At 47.0% G+C, this 22042-nt stretch overlaps 1 protein-coding gene across 2 annotated transcripts in view; it reads right to left on the minus strand.

Moving 5' to 3' along the window:
* Window positions 1-303: 303 nt before the first annotated feature.
* Window positions 304-22042, minus strand: part of LOC144175064 (DNA mismatch repair protein Msh6-like) — a 296118-nt gene continuing 274379 nt past the window's right edge. For both annotated transcript variants that reach the window (XM_077704119.1, XM_077704110.1), the window contains one exon: window positions 304-418. In XM_077704119.1, coding sequence (XP_077560245.1) covers window positions 415-418 — 4 coding nt within the window. In that variant the 3' untranslated portion in view covers window positions 304-414. The remainder of the gene's footprint in view (window positions 419-22042) is intronic.

Raw genomic sequence — 22042 nt, forward strand, 5'->3', positions numbered from 1 at the left:
GAACCCGTGCGTGAGTCTTCGGATTCCGCAGGGTCTAGCGAAGCTAGCCGGGGTCCTCTGCTATCCCGAACGTTAGCCCACATCCCCTGTACATTTGTCCGGAAATGTCCAATTTTGAACATCTGCCGGATGTCTGAAAGTGCGGCTCGGACGTTCGTAGGATGAGCAATTCCTTTGCATCGGACCAGCCACGGATGTGCCGGCTTTCTGCGGATGCCCGACACCGGATGTCCGATGGATGTTCAATGGATATCCGTGGTCCAATGGGCTGTACTCGGCTGAACAAATGAACATACAAAAATTGCTTTGTGGTTTTTGAGTATTTTTTTTTCTGACAATAAAACATATGAACAAACACTAAAATGCAGGATCCTCGCTCAGGTGGTTCCCGCATGTCACCAGGAAGCCTGGAAATCACCTGGAAAAAAAGAAAAACTGGCCATTAGAGTTACACGGGGCATATAGAAGTCATTAAACAATTGCCTGCCAGCATGACTAATGGCATTCCCAACTCCCCTAGAGAGTACAATATAGCAGGAGGAAGACTAAAACTACAACACTGTGATGTGCTTTACTAGGTGCGGCCAATTTGTGCAAATTTAGCCATGCCAACTGCCATGAAGAATTAAAAGCCTCGACAAGAATTTTTCAGCGGGAGCTCGCAGCCTCACATCACAGAGACGGCGGCTTCCTCCTCACATGTGCACCCTTGTAACTTGGGAAAGAACCTCTGCTTAGGAACTGTTTCGTGCATTTTTACTCTCGACTCCCATATAAAAAAAGCTGTGGTGTCATGTAGAATGTTTGTAGGTTGAACTTGCACGTATGAATTCTCAATACGCTGCGAGCAATGCACCAGTGCATTTTTAACAGTCAGACAGCTCATGTTGTCCCACCCACCCCAGTGTACTGTAAGTTGTTATGCTCTTCATCTTGCCATGGATTGCACAGTTTTCAGTTTCACCTCTGGCTACTTCTTGTCCAAATGGAGCCAACTATCACCAGTAAACTGCTTGCCAGAAACGGCAGCCTGATGCAGGAAGACATCGTGGGCATGTTCGAAACACTGGTTTGGCTGTGGTGGGATCTATTTTATGCAATTCCCGGCAGAGATAAACTTCATGGCTTGTCGGTGGGTACAGGGAGCTCTCTCTACAAAGTTTTGCTGGGTTTTGTGGAATAACTTGTAGAGTGCATGTCTAATGCATGGGTTAATCGTGCAAGACTAGCACGTGACTTGTGTACTAGAGATAGCCATGAATTTGAAAGCGCTGTAAACATCTCCAGTGGTTGGGGCTTGCAAAAGAGGTGCATTTGGATGTTTCCAACAGGCTAAGAAAGCCAGTTGATAGAGGCTATATTTGCTGTTGAGGGTTACAATAAATTTTTGGAATGCATTGATCATATCGATTAAAAGGAAAACTGCAAAATCTTGGGTGAGGTGGGAACTAATGGATCTTTACGAGATGTAAGTTCATTTGCAGCCCTTCACTACAGTGCACCTCACAGCCCAGGTGTGGCATCAGCACATTAAACCAGAACTAGAACTTTTTGTGCAAATGTGAGATGAACTTTGTTTTGCTTTCCAGATTTTTTTTAGAAATTACGCGACAGGCAGCGAGGAGGAACTCAAGCGACGGCATCAGGGCCTGTGCAAAACCATTGCCGGCAAAATATCAAAGCTCCAGAAAAAACTTTTTTAAGAATGCCATTTAGAAAGCACTTTTTTTTTTGCAACCCCATGAAGCCACCATAACTGCATTTTGTAGTAGAAGTGGAGTTGTGGCAGTTTTTTTCTTTTTTATCTACAGAATTTTTATAAATAGAAGTTGCATCATTTGACATTCTGGTTTTTTATTTTTCTGGTCTATACACATGAGGCCGTTACCTGCTCATGTGCTTATACATCTATAGGGAGCTGCGACACCTAAAGAGGTCACGCTGCTCACCGTAACAGTGCCGCAGGCCACACCGCCGTCTCATGGGAGGCAAGGTGCGGTACAGCTGCCTACAACACAGTTGTTTGCAAAGGCCAACATTATAACCCTGAATTCTGCCAAGCTGACAGCGCTACATTTTTTTATTGGTTCAAAATGAGCAAAAGGGCATGAAATTTCCAAACAGCAAGCTTGTGTTTGATGCATCTCGGTAATGCAGTGCTGCAAAGAACTGCAATGTCAAAGGTCGCTTCCTACGTCAAGCAAACGTAAACCCCGTAAACAGGAAGTTTTGCGTTATCGCAATCCAAGTTCTCAGAAATTCTTAATTAAACATTAGCATTGCCTACTCATAAATGATAGTGCAACTGCTTCAAGCAAGCCTGTCAAGTCTGTCATTAAAAACCGGGGGAAAAAAAGGGGGAAGCATTAACGTATGTTGGTTCGTTCTTGCGGCCCTCTCATTTACAAACAGAGTCATGCTTGCTTCAGGAAAAAATAACGCCCTTTTGTTTTTATAAAACTGGCTTAAAAATTGATAGTTCAGTTCAACGAGATTCAGTGAGAAAGGCATCTACAATGCGAAGGTGGCTACTCTACTGTATCCCATGTGTGCACAATGCACTCAGATGAAATGAGCGCTTCTTTACTGCCGTTTCTGTATTTGTTCAGGTGTGTGCACAAAAGTTGTGTTTGCTGCTCTACTTACCGAACTGCCCATAGACAAAACAAAATGCATCAACAGATGCCAGTACAGGTGAAAAGGGCTGCGATAGAACATTCTTTTCGTCTTTTACACCAATCACCTTCAACGGCGACTTCCTTGGAGTGAGGTGTCGATACTGCTGATCAACAAGTGGTTCTCAAATAAATAAGTTTGATAGCCGCAGCGAGTGATGAAAAAATACAACAGGCCCAAAAACTCTCCTCGCTGCTGATAAGAGAAGTTAAAATTCGAGCACAAAAAAAGAAAGAAAATGGGCGAGGTATGATCTCGCAACTGTCTATAAAAGACGCACTCATCGACACGAAAGTACCCTCATTTCTAAGTGTTAGCTGCAGGCAGTGACAGAAAGCCCCGATAGCCAGAAAAAATCCCCACGGTGCACGGAAATGTGGGCCACAGTAAATATAAATAACCAGATCCTTCACACGATGCACAAAACAAATCCATCGTGTTTGCTGGTCATACAGAGGTTTGGCCGGGCTGAAAATAGAAGGAACTTTGTTTTCAGAAGTAAATTAAAGTAAGTATTTGCACAGTTTGCAACGTAGCACTTTGTAAGCACATCACAAAGATACCATCTCTTACGGCCATTTGTATGGCCACAGTTTTGTATGACCAAAAAATTAGCTATGCATGAATTTCGGCAGTCCCCTTTCAAGCTTGCTCGTGCTTTCATCTCCAGTTTGGCCAAAAGAAAAGTGGGGAAAAAAAAAAAATCAGGAAGCAACCTGAAACTCGTGCCAAGAAGCCGAAATGCATCAAGTGCCACTAAGGTGTCATCGGTCGTTCTCTTCAGATGCTGTGAACGATCTTATGCAGGGAGCAAAAAACTGCGACCTGGTTAATAAGTACCATCTGTCGAAGTTGACAATCTCTACAATTTTGAAAGACAGAGTGAGGTTACTGAGCTTCAAGATCAAGGCCAACCCGTCGACCAAGAAATGCAACGGCCCCAATGACAATTTATACGGCATTATTGCACATATTATGAGCTATTCTTCCGTTTTTTTCGGCCGTGAGTTCCATTCCGGTAAGCGAGCAGCAAACTTAGCTTCATGGCTGAAGCCAGCGCCGTTATCACCACGCGCCGTTCAGGCAATGTCTGTGGCAGTGTCAATGCAGGCGCCGTATGCGTGGCGCATTTTCACGAGCAGAAAACGCTTACGCATACAGTTGAACCTCGATATAACGAACCTCGATTTAACGAAATTCGCGATATAACGAATTTTTTCAAGTTTTCTAACAAAATTTTGCTAAATGCATGTATTTTTGTCTCGATTTTACGAAGTAATTTTGTGCGGCGCTTTCGATTTAACGAAGTCACGGCAAGAAAGGAAGAACGAAATTCCGGTCGAGGCACGTTTTATTTTGCCTCTCAGGCCCTACATTGAAAAAATTCAGTACTCAAATTGACTCTTGAAGGCTAAAATGAAAGAAAAGCGGTGAAATCTACGGTTAACAACAATTAAAAACGAAGAACGAAGCTGCACAAACCGCTAGCGGTCATAGACGGTTTAATAGTGCATCCACTATTTTGACGTCTCCATCGTTGCCTACGCCAGCGCCCTCTATGCTTAGACTACCGAAGCCTACTTCAAGCTTTTTTTTTTCTACGCGTCATTGCTCACGGTGCTGCTGCGCTAGGTTGTGCTCGCTGATAACCAAATTAATATTTTGTTCGTGCATCGTTCGGTGAGTCTTGTAAGCAGCATGAGCACTCCAAGAGAAAGAAAAGTGTTCCGAACAAGAGCCTGAGGAAGCTCGGTGAAACTGACAGCCACCGAAGTGTGATGGATGCCATCGATGTTCTGCGGAGGCACGCAGGTGCACACGAATGTTTAAGACCTTGTTAGCGCTGTCAGCATACGAGCGTCACGTAAAGCCCGCCCAGGCCTCTCAAGCTTGGACGTTCCCTGTCTTCCCTATAGGCGGCGTAAAAATCGACGCCAAACGTGACCAACCTAAAGCGCTGTTTTCGACCATCAAGCCCACCAGACGGCGCAGGCAAAATGTTACTTTTGGTATAGAATACAAAACATTCATTCCGTGACTCAAAGAGCCCATACAGTTCGCTTACAATGTGTTATTTAAAAATACTATTAACAAGTTCCGCATCAAACATCCGTTGAGCAAAAATGTACGCAACTTTTTACGAGCAGCCGACTGGTGCACCACCTCGTTTCTGAATTCGCAACCACAAAGCCGCCAATTCAAATTGAAACCGCTGCAACGGCCGACCGTTTCAATGTGCGCGGAGCACCGGTTTCGTGACTGTTATTGCTGTTATGTGCTTTTGCGTCCATCAGTTGTTGAGAGGACTGGCAAAACACGGGAATTGAGTGCTTGTGGAATGACAAATGTGGGAAATTCCGCATCGGAAGGCAGCTGTCGAGGCCAGAATATTCGATTCTTCCAACAGAAGGTGAGTGTTATGCACTCCGCTAGAAAGACGGTGCAAAGGAAACCGTTGTCGCCGTCAATACTTCATTTGTGCCCTTCGTTCGAAATCTTAGCGCAAGTGAACGAGTTGTTATGGCAAAAAAAAAAAAAAATGTTGTCACGAAAGCGACGTACAATTGCAGCGATCGAAATGAAATGATGTCCTGGCCTCTGTAAACTTGCGGATGTCAATAAACGATTTGTTCTCACTTGCTGCTCACTGTGGTCTGTGCCAGTCGAGGCCATCTGGTCACCTGGCGTAACATCACCAACATCACTTCACTAGCGCGGCGCAAGTAAACACGCGACCAGCGTGCCAGCCAGGAGCCAGCAGGAGCAGCCACGGCCGGACTCGACGCCCCTTTCGCGCGCGGGAGGAGGAGAGTCGAGTCCGGCCGTGGAGCAGCGAGCCGGCGGCCGCCGTGCGAGGGCAGCCATGTTATTAAGGAGCTCAAGCGGCCTGTGCAAAAAGCATCCGCCATGTTTACAAAGCCGTGTTTACAGCGCCATCAAGCGGGCGTACTGGGTAGTTCACGACGCCGCCACTACGCTTTTTCTGGCACTACAGGCAAAGCTAGACCTTTGCTTCTCTAAAATCCTCCCTGTTCTGTGGCCCGCCCTGGTCAAGAAACGCCAAGCACTGCTTACGGACTTCTTCACTACGGCTTGAACATCGAGTGCTGGTGGCAATAAATTGCTCTCTTTGAACGTGGTCATCTTCGTTTCACCAGCGTTCATTAGACAGCTGCGGTGCGGAGAAATCAGTTTCGTAAGGGCTCAGTGGGCATAAAAGTAATTGCTTAATCGAATTTGGCCGGAAGATTTTTCATGTAAGCTTTCCGCTTTCCGGATCACGTAAGCGCTGCTCCACACAGTGAAGCGGTCCGCGTGTACTCCGCTCAACTCGCAATCATGGTTTTATCTCGAGTGTTGTGGTTGAATCACGCGCCCATACTGCGGAGCCCTTGTACATGAAAAAAGTCTTTCGAAAGTTTCATAGCAGCTTTCCGCTATTGGCCCGCCGCGCCTAAGCCTACCACGTATGGACGAAAAGAGGCGTAACTTCGAACGAGCACCTCGGCGGGGTGACGGGGTGAAGTTCACGGGACATGGACGCGGGTTCAATTGACTAACAGCGGCATTTAGTAGTGACCGAAATGAAAAAAGAAAAAGTGGAAACCTAGTCTGCTATCATATTTAATGAGGCGTTGCGGAAAAAGCACCGGTTTTACGATGACACATGAACTACCGTCGGCTATCCGAATTCCATTGCCCAAGTGTTGAAACTCTTAATTCACACAATTTTCGCGGCCAGTTTTAGTACAAATTTCGCTTTAATTGGAGAGGTAACTACATAGCAGTTGTTGCCTGGCAAAGGCCAAAGTGTTAAAACCCCAATAACTGGTTAAATGAACTGTAAAATCGAAACCTCGATTTTACGAAATTCTCGATTTAACGAAATTTGCGGCCCCAAGTACGACTTCGTTATATCGAGGTTTAACTGTATAACGAACTTTGGATATAACGAACAAATTCAGTGTGACGGTTGAGTTTGTTATAAAGTGGGCTTGACTGTACACCTGTAGATGTCAATAAACTGATAGGCTGTTGATAGGCTATTGATCCCCCCCCAAAAAAACGGGATTTCTCTGCCATGTGAATCCTGCTTTAGGCGGAGTGATACTGTACTTGACAGGGTTCGTACAGGATTCAAATACAAGAATTCAAGGGTATTCAAGGACTTCACGGCCCTGTCAAGGCATTTTCAAGGGTGCAGGGGAGAACGTGTACCAAACTGTTCTACTACTGCTCTGCTCACACACAAAACATTTGCTTCTTTATGTTTTGAAAAATGACTGAGAAAAACCTCTGTTGAACAACTCCACCTTTTGGAAATGGTGAAGTTTAGTGCCACCCAGTGCCACCCGCAATAATAATGAGAGCTTTACAGGATACATGCCATTTTTTTACTTTTTTCGAGCTCTGCAAATGTTCTTACTAAATAGTCTCGGATAGCCAGGAACATAAATTAATACCTCCTGCCTTTGTACTCCCCTAATGTCTGTTGATTAAACAAGCGGGGTCTACTGACTCTGCCCACAATCACACCTGTCAAAATAAAATATTCCAACAAAGCTTAGGAGCTAGATGTACCGTGTTCTCACATTCACATTCCAAATAATTGCTTACCTGTGCACATTTTTATGTCATTCCGGGGTGTCAGCACCGTTCGATTTCGAAACAGTGAGGTATAGCGATGGTGGGGCACAAAAGATGCGCAAAATGAATAGTGGGACGAGGCAATTAATGCAGAAAGCAGCATCTAACATGGGAGGGGGACCTAAGTTAATTTCCCCGAGACTGATGCGAGGTTTTCATTCCGTACGAGACCTTGCATAAAGCAGCCCACCTGTACTCCCAAGGTGGCTTGAAATTGAAAAGGCATGTTTTTGATCGGGAGTGTGCAGGAGTACTGACACCAAATTTTGACGCCTAAAAAATGATATAATTGGCTTCAGTAGTTTGTACAGATGCCTCACAGAAATTTCTGCAGCGATCCGAGGCCGGAATCAAATCTAAAATCGATTTTGATTGTCCCAGCCGCAAGCTTCCACAAATCGGCAGCACTAGTGAAATCGCTTTCGGTGTGATGAAACATCGGCCGGCGTGTCTGGCCGGTTCAGGGTGACGTCATATAGTCGTTTTCGGAACCGGAAACGATATCCTGCGCTGCTGTTGTCGGTGGTATTCGTTTGGGCAGGAGACGTGGGCGTAGCTGTGTCAGCAATGCTTTTAAACTTTGCGTGTTCGACGTCTTTGCTCTTCAGTTCGTGGCCGGCGCATGGTGTTCCTTTGCACTAGTGCCGAAAACTGCGCGGTGCCGGCACCGCACGATGTCGACGCGCACCACAGCGACGTGGCGGTGCGCGTCGCCAAGCTCGCCCAAGTGGTGCTATGGCAAGCTTGCGGAATGCGAAGTACTGCTCGTGGAAGCCTACCCAAGCAAATCGATGACGACGCCAAGATGCTTGATTGATTGATTCTGGGGTTTAACGCGCCGACGCAACGCAGGCAATGAGGTGCGCCGTAGTGGAGGGCTCCGGATTAATTTTGACCACCTGGGGATCTTTATCGTGCGCCGAAATCTCGCACACACGGGCGTTTTTGCTTTTCACCTCCATCAGAAAAGCGGCCGCCGCGGCCGGAAATCGAACCCGCGACCTCGTGCTCAGCAGCGCAACGCCTTAGCCACTGAGCCACCACGGCGGGTGACGACGCCAAGATGCATTATTTTCCACGTGACGACATGCAGTGCTAAACGTGGACTGAGTTCGTGCGCGGCGGTGGCCGCAAGAACTATTTCCCAAGCCAGCGGGCTCGGCGTTGCTCGGGTCAGCTTGGGTGTTGGGAACTTTAGGCTTAGTATCGTGGTGACTATTTGATCGCTGGTATCTGTGCAACTGCAAATGACCATCCCTTACACAACTTTTCACCGCACTATCATCCCCTTTTTCGCATATTGAGCTTTATTTTGGCAATAATTTCCGTTTCAGCGATCGGTGACCAAGACATCTGCTGTGGCCTGTTTTGATTCTAGCGTGCAGGTGGCGCCATCTCTCGGCCGCTCGCCGCACCGCGGTGCCGGCAGTGCTGGGTCAAAGCGCCGAACCTCCGCTGCCGGTCAGCGTAGGCTTACCATCGCGGCAAATATCTGAACGCCGCTTTTAAATTCAGCGCTGATAACAACCCCTAGCACAATTTTTTCAACACACTAACATCTACTTTCTCGCATGTGGAACTTCTTTTTCGCGATCAGATTGATTATAAGAGTGGAGACAAGCAGTTGCTATCACGGTCTGCGCTGGTTCGAGCGGCAGTGAAATTAAAAAACGGACGACGGCGAAGAAATTGCCGGCCTAATCGCCTGGCCAAATAAAGTTGTTCTGTCTGTCGGGTGGCAGCGACTCATCCGAGTCTGACGATTCAGACGACATGTCGACTGCGCGGGCGAGTGCGGACCATGTGAAATCGTAGCAGACGATGCGGCGAACGTCCCTGACGTCACGGGTGAGACCATGACGTAAGACTGGCCCGCTTGCGGGCTGGCCTTCGAACGGCCATTTTCCTGCGCGCCGACCGAATTTGAAACTGGTTGCAATAAACGTGCTATAATTAATTCTATGTTGGCGGCTGATGGCTTTCGGTTCGATTTTCGTAATTACTGGGCCAATAGATATTCTTTACAGCATAAAAACTGAAAGCGAGAAATTTAGTGTCAGTACTCCTTTAAGCCATAAAAAGCAGGTCACATATCCGATTCCGGGCCCCTTCTTTATTGCCAAAAAAATTCAAGGGTTTTCAAGGAGAAGAAAAGAAATTCAAGGCTTTCAAGGCCCTTGAAACTGAATTCTCAATTTCAAGGGTTTTCAAGGTTTTCAAGCACCTGTACGAACCCTGCTTGAGTTATTGCCGTTCTTAAATTAGGTGTACCCCAAGGGAGCATCCTGGGACAGTATCTTTGTATTTTTTACATCAATTAAATTGTACATATACACGAGTCTGCTAAGCACATCATTTATGCGGATGATGCTAGTCTGTTTTTCTCCGGAGCCTCGGTAGCATTCTAATCAATCGTGCAAATTCAACTTTAGCTTGTATTACTAAATGAGCCAAAAACAATACTTTAAAGGTTAATGTTGCCAAAACAAAAGCAATCTTAATTTCACCCATGCCATAAGGTGTTTGACGCACCATCTTGCACCATCTAATTTACTTGACAGCACAAAAATAGACATTCTTCCATCACATAAAACACTTGGTGTTTAATTTTCCCAACACATGACTTGGGAAGACCATGTTAGTTACCTTGCCTCCAAACTGTCACGCATAATTAAACTTATGCATCGTCACTGCACCGTTTTACCTAAATTTGTCAATCTTACCCGCCGTGATGGCTCAATGGCTAAGGCGTTGTGTCGCTGAACATGAGGATGCGAGTTCAATTTCCGGCGGCCGCTTTTCTGATGGAGGCGAAAAGCAAAAACACCCATATGTACGAGATTTCGGCTCACGTTAAAGATCTCCAGGTGGCCAAAATTAATCTGAAGCCCTCTACTACAGAGTGCCCCATCGCGTAAGTTGCGTCGGCACGTTAAACTCTACAACCGATTTTTCTGTCAACCTCCTAATCTACAACTCATTATTCTCTCCCTTAATGAATTATAGTGCCTTTGTTTAGACCACAAACCACACTGGAAAATATCCGAAAATATTTGTTACTGCAAAAAAGAGTGTAACACATAGCATGCTATGTTCCGTATCTTGCTCACACCAGAGAACAATCTATGAACAACAATGTCATAAGGATTGATAATTTATATCGGTATAAGCTTTCCCTTAAACAGAAAGGACAAGCCCATAAAAAAGCTAGCGAATTTAACCGAGACCACCGCCACCTTGAATTATGGAAGGTCTCCAGTGTCGTACAAACTATGGAAAACAGATTCCTAAATACTGTCTCCCTACTATGCTAAATGCTTTGTGTAATGCTAACATTGACCTAATCAACATTTAATTCAGAAATTTGTGCCAAATTTTTGTTGAGATGGAAATGCCCCCATTTTGTTGTATCTATTGTATTGTTTCACATTTTCCATTTCTGGTGTTTACTGTCAACATGCCTACTGCCCTGTTTGCCGAACCTGTCCAAAGGTTATAAGGGCCCGTCAAGCTGCTCCCAGCATTTTTCCTGATTACCTTGTGTAATGTTTATTAGGCAAAAATAAACTGAAACTGTAACTTGTTCCTGAGTATAGCTGTAAATAAAGAGGAGCATGGTGCAGCGGGAGTGTCTTTAAATTTTATTGCTAAAGGAGATGGGGCTATTTCACCTCGTGCATTTTTTTTTATTACCTTACAACAAAGGCAGTGTCTAGCGTTCCATCGATACGGAACAAGAAGGAATATAAAGTTCCGTCCAGACGGAACCGACGTGAAAAGTGCAAGTTCCGTCAAAACTACATGAAAACCAGCTCATCAGACGCCATTAGCTGTCACGGGCTTTGGTGTGGGCATACAGCAAGGCTGTAAAATAAAATAATGTTGATGATAGATGTTGATAGACGCTGTCAGAAAGAATTTTTCAATGTTTTCATGAATGTGCTCTCAACCATTCGGCGAATCGACATCGCTGATTTTTACCGCCTTTGACCGATCTGTGGGTCCCATCCATTGATTGATCCCGCCAATTTGGCTGCAAGAGGGAGAGAGAGAAAGCAGGAAAGGAGAGAGAGAGAGAGAGAGAGAGAGAGAGAGAGAGAGAGAGAGAGAGAGAGAGAGAGAGAGAGAGAGAGAGAGAGAGAGAGAGAGAGAGAAAGGCTGTTGTGGCTGCCGGTTTATGCCGGGCAGAGACATTGGCGGCTCTGGTGACCAGGGAGATTTGGATCTCCTCGTTTGACCTTGCCAGTGCTTCCTCCCACTGCTCATTGGAGGAAATGGGGGGAAAGGATCTTTGATGCATCCCCATATGATGTGGGGAAGGGTCGCGAGGGCTCCGCATGCTTTGCAGTTTGGTGAGGGGTAAAGGGAAGGGTGGATGAGGTTGAGTTTGGCTGGGTTTGGAAAGGTGTTTGTTTGGAGGAGTTGCCATGTGTGCTCATGAGCCGGTGTGAGCTGCACGTCAGCTGAGGGGAGTGTTCTGCGGGAGAGGTGGTAGTGCATGGTTATTTCTTGATAAGAGACCATTCTGTCTGGCAGATCTGCTGCTCGGATAGTGCTCGATTTGCATTTGTGCGTTTGTTCTTCACACACAAAATGAAGCAGCCTAAAATACTGAATTTAGTTCCCGAATCAAATAGAAACACAAAATAGATTTGACTCGAATTTGAAATCAAATAACTGTGCACCCTTCATTTGATGTACGACTTAGAAACAGGCCAGAAAATGTTTCGAAGCATTAGGGAAGACAGGGATGGGGGAGATTTGAACTAGGACACTTTGGTGTGGTACACCACTATGAATGCGAATTCTCAATATAAAGAAAAATGTAAATTTGTGGACATCCTAGCGACATTGCCTAATCATGTCGCTAGGATAACACATCTGCAGTGATATCGCATGAACGTCCACAAGCAGATGTGTATGGACATCACATGGTTCAGAATGACGTGCTCAAGGAGTTTTCTGAGGCACGACGTCAGAGATATCGGTCTCAAATTGTCTTGGGTCGGAGGTTTATTTCGCTTCAGGATGAGTACTATGTGGGTGTGTTTCCAATATTCAAGATTTATTGTAAAATTTGGTTTCCAGTCATCTAGATTTCTTAGGAATTTGTTCGTAACGTGACCTCTAACTGGAGCTGTGTTGTGGGTGAGAAAGGCAAGTGCTTGTTTGACTTCAGCCACCGTTATACACCATTTTCCTTGCTAGAGGTGGGCGCCGCCATTTGCTTTTTCTGGCCGGACGCTAGCGCCGTCTATGAAGCGACCGCCGAAACCTCCGCGCGCTGGGCTGTTAAGCGCCCCGTTCTTTCCGTGCGTCTGCTCGGTACCCGTGCATTGCCGAGTGAACCGTAGTGGTTTGGCGTTAAGTTAGCGGTTGCAGTGCTTGTGTGTGTGTGTTCTGTTTTGTTTTCATCATCTGCGGACGGATTTTAGGTCCTAATTTGCTGCCAGAGCGGAAAATGCCGACCCCGGCTGTTGCGAGCAGTAGCACTGGTGGTGTGGTGTCGGTGGTGCTCCGCAGTTCCGCGATGCAAACGTACCGGTATGGCACCGACTGACATAGAAATCGATATCGGGGAGTAAATACGTGTTTTCAATGCCACCCTGCTTGTTATGTTCACCGATTACAGTCGAACCCCGCTACAACGAACGCCGCTTCAACGAAATTTCCGCTTCAACGAAATATTTCCAATTCCCCGTCAGCTAGCTATAGAAGTCAATGCAACAAAGTCCTCGCCACAACGAACCATTTGTCAGGCTTGCTTTCGCTTCAACAAAATTTTCGATGATTTGGGCTGGGTTTTAACAATATATTTTACAATAAAATAAGCATAGCGCCAGCTATCTGTAACTTTTTATACATTCAGGACGCTTAGTTTCACCGAAAACATGCGTGTTGCGACCACACCGCCACCCAAAACAAAACAAAAAACATGGAGGAAGAAAAAGTAGGAGACGGCGCCGCCGGAGAAACGTGAAGCCTATACATAAAAAGTAAAATCGAAGTCGGCCCAGGCGTCACTGCACCACGTGACCCCACCGCACCGCCTCAGTATGGGCCGCCGCGCTCTTCAATTTCGTCTGCTCGAAACTGCTCTGCGGCCCGTTGTCGCGAAGCCTGCTATATGTTGGTTTTTTTTTCCCACGGCTTTTGTCTTCCGCACGTACGCGGCACTCCTGCCCGCACACGGGCATGAGATCGCCGAGCAGACAAATGCAGGAACTTAAGGACGGGGAACAGCTACCGCCAACGAAACACGAGAGATGCCCCGGAGTCGGAGACCGCCGCCGCCGCCGGCCCACCCGACCTTGGAGGGCCGACTGCGGCGGCTTGAGAAAGGGAAACGGCGGAGGGAGCGGCTTCAACGGACCTGGGCTTGCGAAGGCTAGCTGCCTGACGTCATGCCGTCTCCTAACTTTTTTTTCCTCCATGACAAAAAATAACTCAGGCGCACGCCATTGCTTGATGGTGATAACGATGTGGCTGGCCGTCTTTACACGAGGCGCAGGCCCGCTTCGCCAAGGCGGAGCCCCAGAGCTACAGCCAATCCGTATCCGGTTGAAATTGCATGAATGTGCTCCGCTGCTGGCGCGGTGCCGTCATGTATGCGTTGTGAGCAGCTGTCCTTGCCGTTTTCCTTCAACCATTCTTCATAGCCAAGAGCAAAAGTCATGTTTGCGTGTTTGGTCTTGAAGCCTAGTCATCCTATCTTAGTCGCGAGCGCGCGGTCATGTTAAATGCAAGCGCGCGCGTCATGCCTGCCAAGGTCAGTAGCTGCCGTGCCCTGTCGGAGGATAAGATAACGGCACTGCTCCTGCCACAAGCGAGAGGGGGGGCTTCCGACGCCTAGCAGCTATCTGCAAGTAATCAGCTCGGTGGACACGCCTTGTTGTACAGCGATATGTTTTGCGCCTGCATATCTTCACCCCCCTCTGTAACGCGTTCTTTGGGTGCAGTGAAAAAAACCGATAACCATTGGTATGTTTGTTATCCGAATAAACATGAGTTATGGCGCGTCACTCCTTTTTCTAAACACTGTATTATGCTGCCAATGTTGCGGAAACGTACGGGCTATTTTTCTGGCCTTTCCGTGGTGTATTGGGGCAGATTTCGCCTCAACGAATTTTCGCTTCAACGAAATTTTTCGCACGTCCCGTCAATTCCGTTGTAGCGGGATTCGACTGTAGTAATGTTTACGGAAGCGCGGACGTTGAATGCGGAGTGCACAGCATATGTGGGTCACGGTGATCCGTGCTCGCGATGGACTTTCGACGAGGCGATTGCTACGCTGTTGACATTGCAATGCAATATAATCCTTCTTAACTAGACTTATGACGGTTACTGATGAAACGAAGTTACCTGGGCGGAAAAATAACACGACCGCACAACCAGTCAAATTACAATTCGAAGGTTGAGCAGAAGGGTCGACGTTCGGGCGAGTTAATATTGGTTGATCATGATCGTGATCATGATTTACCTAACTGACCCGCCGCGGTGGCTCAGTGGCTAAGGCGTTGCGCTGCTGAGCACGAGGTCGCGGGTTCGATTCCCGGCTGCGGCGGCCGCTTCTCTGATGGAGGTGAAAAGCAAAAACGCCCGTGTGTACGAGATTTCGGCGCACGTTAAAGATAACCAGGTGGTCAAAATTAATCCGAGATTTCGGCGCACGTTAAAGATCCCCAGGTGGTCAAAATTAATCCAGAGCCCTCCACTACGGCGCGCCTCATCGCCTGCGTTGCGTCGGCGTGTTAAACCCTACAATCAATCAATCAATCATGATTTACCTAACTGTGCGCAGCGCATGCGGCCTGTCGCTCGTAGCCCACCTTTGAGAAACCGCTGCTTGCACCACAAATGCTTTACGCCCCCAGCAGTAACTGTTTTGTGACTATAATACTTCAGATTCCGTGACAACGCAAAAGTATTAGAAGCTTTTCCTTTGACCGCGTTGTGAACAGGTTGAGCTATTTTCCAAATGCAGCGTTCACGCGTATCTTGAGCTGCGTTTCCACATTGGCTGCCTGCTTATCCTGCTATCGGCCAGCAGTGTGCGATGGAAAAAAGTTATCCTTTCATATCGTTTGGCAGTGTAATGCGCTGGCCTGAAAAAAAGTAAACAAAACGCTGTGATTTTAAAGGTTAGATTAGATGAAAAGGGGATTGTTTAATGCCAATCGGCTGTAATGACCAAACAATATATGGTATTTTAATTGACTACAAGGAACCAGAAGTTATTGTAATGTTGTATTGTATCGGCGCTCGTAAAAGATCCCCAGGTGGCCAAATTAACCCGGAGCCCTCCACTACGGCGCGCCTCATCACCCATGAAGCGTCGGGGCGTTAAACACCATAATTAATCAATTAATCAATCAACCAATCAATCAATGCTGTATTGTAAAGGATAAAGTTGCTTCTAACATTTCAGGGGGTTCCGTTCCCTGTCGCAGCTTTGCGTGTGATAAATGGATTTTGCTCCGTCTGCTTGCCGTCCAAGCAGACCAACTCCAGGGTTTGTTGGGTGCACCCAACAAACCCTGGAGTTGGTCGGTGGTACAAAGTCGTTGCGATTTATCAACGGCATCCACCGATATCTCAACTCGGTGTGCGTTAGGAAGCGATGCAGCAAAAACACGCCGCAATCGCACTCCATTCTCTCCAGGCAGTGTCGTGCACATGCGTGCTGTCAGCGACTGTTTCTCGCTTTCTCTGGAACCCACCACCGCGCAGTGCTGACCAAGCGACGTTGGCGCCTTGAACAGCATCGCAGCAATGGGTAAAACAGTTGAAAGTTCCGCAAAAAACTAAGCACACGGTGCGAATTACTCCTGAACTAGGCAGCAGAGCACACCGCGCAGAGCGATGTTAGCAGCCCAGCGCGCACAGGCAACGCTGGTCGGCCGCCGAGAGAACTGGTTTGAGAGTATTTTCTTCCTTTCCTGGCTGCTTATGGAAAATGGTGTATAGGGCGGTCTAGTAATTTGTTCGGTTCCCCTGTGTGTTCAGGGTGTGTAACATTTTGTATGTTGAAACTTATGTATCTCGTAGTATGTGCACCTAGGATTTCGCCGTCAATACCTGCGTGTTGATGCATGATGTGCTGAATGGTTTGCTGGTGCGCTGAATTGCTCCTGGTCAGATCCAACAGGTGGCAAAGCAATGACCATATTTTTGTGGTGCTCAATGTGCCTTGCAGGCCACTGCACAGCTGCTGCCAATTTAGGCGCGTCAACTCTGCGGCATAATTTGCACCGTCCTGAGTGATTTGAGCTATCTTCAGTTTAAGCTTCCTGTTGTGCTTCTGCCACTTCCATCATTTGCTCAGACATCATTTTGCCTCCCACAGATGTAGAAAGTGAGAGTCTGCCACAGGCGCATCATTTGTGAAAGCAACTTCTGTTGTGCAGGTTTTAATGTCCGTGTATATCTGGGCAACCCATTCTTGAATGGATTCTATTTCAGATGTGGTTCCCTTTCTAGCGTACAGAGGGAGTGCCAATCTATAATTTTGGTAGCTCCTATTTTCTTCTTGATATAAGAGACGGTAAAATGGGTAGCGACAATATAATGATCACTTCCCATTGTTTCTTTGGTATTTTTCCACTCGGCGTAATCTGTGTTCTTAATTACAGTTAAATCAGGACATGTGCCCCTAGACATGCTATTTCCTTCCCTTGTGGGATGTGCATATTAGGAAGATCGCAAACAGTTTCCTGAAACGGTGTTTGCTGTCCAACCGAAACTGTCAACACAAGACATTGTCATCCAGCAGGCCTCTCCACACGATGTCAAGGCAATCCTGGCATTAGATCTGAAAGGAGCCTTTGACAATGTAGCCCATCATATTACAGTCTACGCTCGTTACAGCGGATCAAGCAACAACAGACTTCCGGCAACAACAGACCATTTCTATCGATTTGTTTGCTCCCGATGAATTTTAAAAGGAGTCCACTCCGCGAATAACGGACCCGGCTATAGAGTAGACTATCGGCTACAACAGACTAAATTTTACGTGAAAATTGTAGACTAAATGTTTATAGCGGACTTCTGCGGGGCCGGCACCCAATATGCTTTTTCATTGTTTAGTTTCGCAAGAAAACTGTTATGTCTGGCAACATTGTTGGCAGCCAGGTCGTCGGCACAGCCAAGCCAAGCCAGTGCGAGTGGCCTTGTTTTGCTTTTTTTTTTTTTTTGTGCGACCAGCACCACGAGCGGCGGGGTAGCCGATTTCACTATCAGGTAAATTAAAGGCCAACTGCAACGAAAATTTCGACGCCTTAAATACACTATTTCCCGATACTAGTACCCTAAAAGTTGCTACCTGCAAAATTTGGAGGCCCAAATATGCGTCGCTGCATCGTAAACGAAGATCAAAAACGCTCTTTTCAAACCAAAACTGGAAAAAAAGGGCAGCCATTATGGACGGCCCGAAGTGACGTTACATTCGGGAATCAAGCGGGCACAGCCGGCGGATTCTCCCAGGGCTGCCTGTAAGAAGACGGCGTGCATTCGATGTGTTTCGGGTCGTCCATTTCTTCAAATATTTAAAACATGCGTGAAAAGGGGTTGGGAAGTTCGTGCAACCATTATTGCTTCGCTGTGAGCTGCTGAGACGAGCCTATATATAGCCGTCCGGTAAAACGAAAACACAGGTATCGCGAGGCGTCGTGGAAAAGCTGGGAGCTGGGAAATGGGTACACAAAAAGCAGTATTGAGTGCTAGGTGGGCGCCGGCACAGCCAATATGCCTTGTGCCGATCGAACCGTCCTGTGTTTGTGAGAGAAAAGAAAAAAAAAAAAGCTACCGCTGGAGGAAAGCGTCGAAACATGCGGGCTAGCGTCTAAGAATTCGGTTCCAGCGCATCGTATCACAGTTCAAATCCAGAATTTTATTATTTTTGTTTACAGGGGAATTTTTTTTCCCTGTTAGCAGGGTGTCCGCGCCATATCTTTGGATAATTAGATCTTTACAGGAGCCATGAAGAGAAAATGCAAGTTGGTTTTATTCGAAAGATTTCGTGTTTTATAGTGCCCCCAGCGCTTGTCCGGATACAAACGGTGCTTTATTCACTGAGAAATTAAACAATTTAGGTTAAAATTTTGATTTTCCCGCTCAATCGTGCGTTTTCGTGGTCCCAAGTGACATCACGGGAACCGACCGCTCTGCAGCCTAGAGTACCTTCATTCACGCATCTGCCGTACAGGGTAGAGACACGTAACGCTGGCGCCGCCATGTTCGGTTGCTCGCTCGCCGCCGAAGCAAGTCATTGTGTCAAAACCGCGCTAAAATTATCGCCGCAACGCGGTTTACTGAAGAAGTTTGAATCATATTGTCTGTTTCGCGTTGCTAGGTCTCGTGGGAAACGAAAAGAATAACGCGTTGAGCCCATTGGCCCAATTGCGGCGGCACGGGACCGTTCAAAGGTTGTCTCCACCCTGTAGCGGTGTTGGTTTGTTCCCGCGTTTCTTTACGTTCCGTAACCTAGATGGCGCCACCATACCGTGGCAAGCGTTTGGTTTGTTTTTGCCTGCATTTAAACCTGGCTTGTTTTTGTTCTGGGAGAAAATATTCGTTCCCTGAAACAGTGCTCGCTCGACAAATGGGGTCACGTAAGACACCGTTGCTTGCGTCAATCGGCCAGTGTCGTCTGAGACAACCCCAAGCCCCATAGTGCTGTGCAGCTAAACCAAAGCATGCTGTGCGCAGTACGAACAGCAGAACGCATCAGTACTTCTATGTTTACATGTGCTTTCGTAACTTCCACTGTTTGTCCCATCATTCCTATTGCTTTGTAAAGAATGTGCCCTAAATTTAAGCGCAAATCGCTCGTTCGTCTAGTTTGTAAGCTCTACCTAATTTGCGTCTGCTTCTGCCAGCCTCCGCCAATCGCAGAGCTTAGCCCATGTGACATCACAGGTTCTGTTGCGGGAAATGAGCTGGTGGGTCGCATGACCATTCCCGTTTTTCCTAATTATGTAGCTTATTTGAGCGAAGTTTACGTTAAAAGTGGTGTCAGTATGATTCTAACGAGACAATCTTTTGAATGAACCAAACTTGTGTTTTCTCTTCATGGCTCCTTTAAATAACGCAGCGACGAAAGCACTGCAGTGTCTTCGCTGGCGTCGTGAAACAGTGACCTTTCCCCAGGCTCAATGCTGCCAAATGTGCCCCCCCCCCCCCCCCACTCTCGTTTTTGTTTTTTTTTTCCTAATTGGTGAGAGAAATGTTGCCAGCAGTGGCTAGTATTTATTTGCTTTTTGACGAAGTTGTTTGAACCGAATCGATTCCAAGCAGTGCGTGCCGCGTTCTGTACTTGTTCGCTCCCCGACCGGCGCGATAACAGTGACAACAGCACATCGCCTCGCGTCGGCTGTACTCGCGCTCCCGAAGAGTCGACTGGCCGCGATTGTGTATGCAGTGGGCCGCATAGCTATTTGCCGTACTCGTTCAGGCTCCGACCGGCCGCTAAAACAGCGTCATCGACTTGTTTCGTCGCCCTACCGCGAGCTTGCAGTGCGCCACACAGCTTCCGCACCCGTTTGTGCCCCGACCAGCCGCGACGACAACGTATCGCCTCGCGTCGGACGTTCGTGGAGCCGCTCGGCTGCGATCTTGCAGTGCGCCGCACAACCACCGTACTCCTTCGCCCGCCAACGCACCGACAAGCCGCGCAAACAGTGTGTCGCCTCGAGTAGGCCATACAAGCGTCTCGCGTGCTTGAAAAGTCGACCTGGACCCTGCTTCTAATGTTGTGACCATGAAATCGACTGTTGTGCAACTGCCGCACTTGCTTGCCGCCAGTGATTGCCTCACGCAGACCGGCCCCGGCACTCTTCGAATTTGTTCTCTACGTCTCGGCAACCCAGAACTTCTTCAGCTTCTCGCATTACGGAAGCGCGTTAAAGCAATTATTCATGCAAGAGGCACGAAATACACTGTTCACTCGCATGAGGCCGCACGTAAAAGGGCTACTTGGGGCTACTGAGGAAAGGCGACGGCAGCACGGAAGTCCTGACTGGCACGTCACATCTGGAAGTTCGTCGCAGTGGCGACAAGTTGTGGCGACACTCCGCTAGGTGCTGCGTCGGCTGAAGGGACGTGTTTTCGAACAGTTTTAATTAAAAAACTGCGCGTTTGTGGAGTTTAAAATTAGGTCACAAGTGACTTTAGTGGTGCATACCACACGTTGAAGCAGAATTCGGGGCAGGTAAATTTTTGTTGCAGTTGGCCTTTAAGCATAATTGACGCTGTCGAACATGGGGAAAAACAGGCCGACATTGCCAGAAGTACAGGCCTGTCTAAGCAGATGTTCCGCTCTACCGTCAAGAACAAGGCCGACTCCAGTGCGATTGAACAACAGCGCCATCAAATACGCAAAGTGGTGCACCAAGAGTCGAGTCTGCCCTCGTCACAGTTTTTTTTATGTTATAAAGAATTCGTGTTCAGTGAAGTTTGGTCTATATCATTGGTCGCTTGGCTTGCTTATATCGCCAGTGTTATTACTCCCACGCATACATCATTCCCGTTCCATTCGGTGAAAAAGGTAAGAAATGCCTCAAGTAGGGGTTTCTTCCCATACATTGTGTGCAATCTGCCGGTGGCCGTGCACAGTCCAACTGTCCATCAGATTATTTCGCATCAGCTGTTTCCATGACCAGACTAAAATCATAAAAAAATGTGGCAGCTGCCTCGTGGGAATGCCAGGCAGTGATCAGATTTGTTTGACGAAGTGTTTTGGGGAATTCTACCTCGTCACGAAGGGATTTACGATGATGATGATGATTTCTGGTTTACTGGCGCAAGGCCGAAAAAGGCAAAGAGCGCCATGACAATGGTGAAAGAGATGAGAAGGATTTGTAAAGAAGGCACTAGTTTAAAAAACTTTACTCAGGGGGTTGGTGTATAGGGCCACAATTAAAGCACAGTGAGTATACTAAGAGAAATGGTGTATAGGGTCATGTTAAAACAGTGAGTGCAAGCACCTAAGGTGCAAAGCCTCAGGTTCCCCCACCATTTTAAAACACATAATGAACACAGGTAAGGTTATGGGCTATATGATATGTGTTTTAAAAAGTCTACATCTGCAAGGCAACTAAAAACTTTTTTGTAAGAGAACACTGGATGGTCTGATAAAAAAAATGCAGGGTGCAAGGGGAATGTTATACATGTAAGCTTCATTAAAATGATGTTTCCTTTCAATGTTGCACATGTCACACTCAATAAGCACATGAAGGACAGAAAGCTGACCCCCACATCGATGGCACTGTGGCTTGTTTGATCAGTTAACAATACGAGTGTGTGATGTGCATGTGGCCAATTCTAAGCCTGCATAAGGCCACCTCTATGGATGTGGTGTTTTTTGGTAGGAGGCTTTTCTATTTTGGGTTTAATAACATGTAATTTATTATCAATTGCTTTATCCCACTATTGTTGCCAGTGGTTTCGGAGCTTCCTCCTCACAAATGGTTTTAGGTCTTGATATGGAACAATGTTTGTCTATGGTGTCACGAAGGGCAGCTTCTGCAGCACTTTGGTCGGTGGCTTCATTTCCCACAATACCACAGTTGCCAGGAGCCCAGCACACTGTGACAACAAGCTTGAGCCTATAAACCGAGTACAGGGCTTTTAAAACATCATTAAAAGTTGGGTTTCTACTAGACTTCAAAGATGAAAGCTTTGAAATCCACTCAGAGAGTCTGTGTATATGACTGAGCTCGTA

This window comes from Haemaphysalis longicornis, unplaced genomic scaffold, assembly GCF_048455015.1.
Source record: "Haemaphysalis longicornis isolate Haplotype H1 unplaced genomic scaffold, Haemaphysalis longicornis Haplotype H1 scaffold_1, whole genome shotgun sequence".
In the NCBI taxonomy this organism is placed as follows: Eukaryota; Metazoa; Arthropoda; class Arachnida; order Ixodida; family Ixodidae; genus Haemaphysalis; species Haemaphysalis longicornis.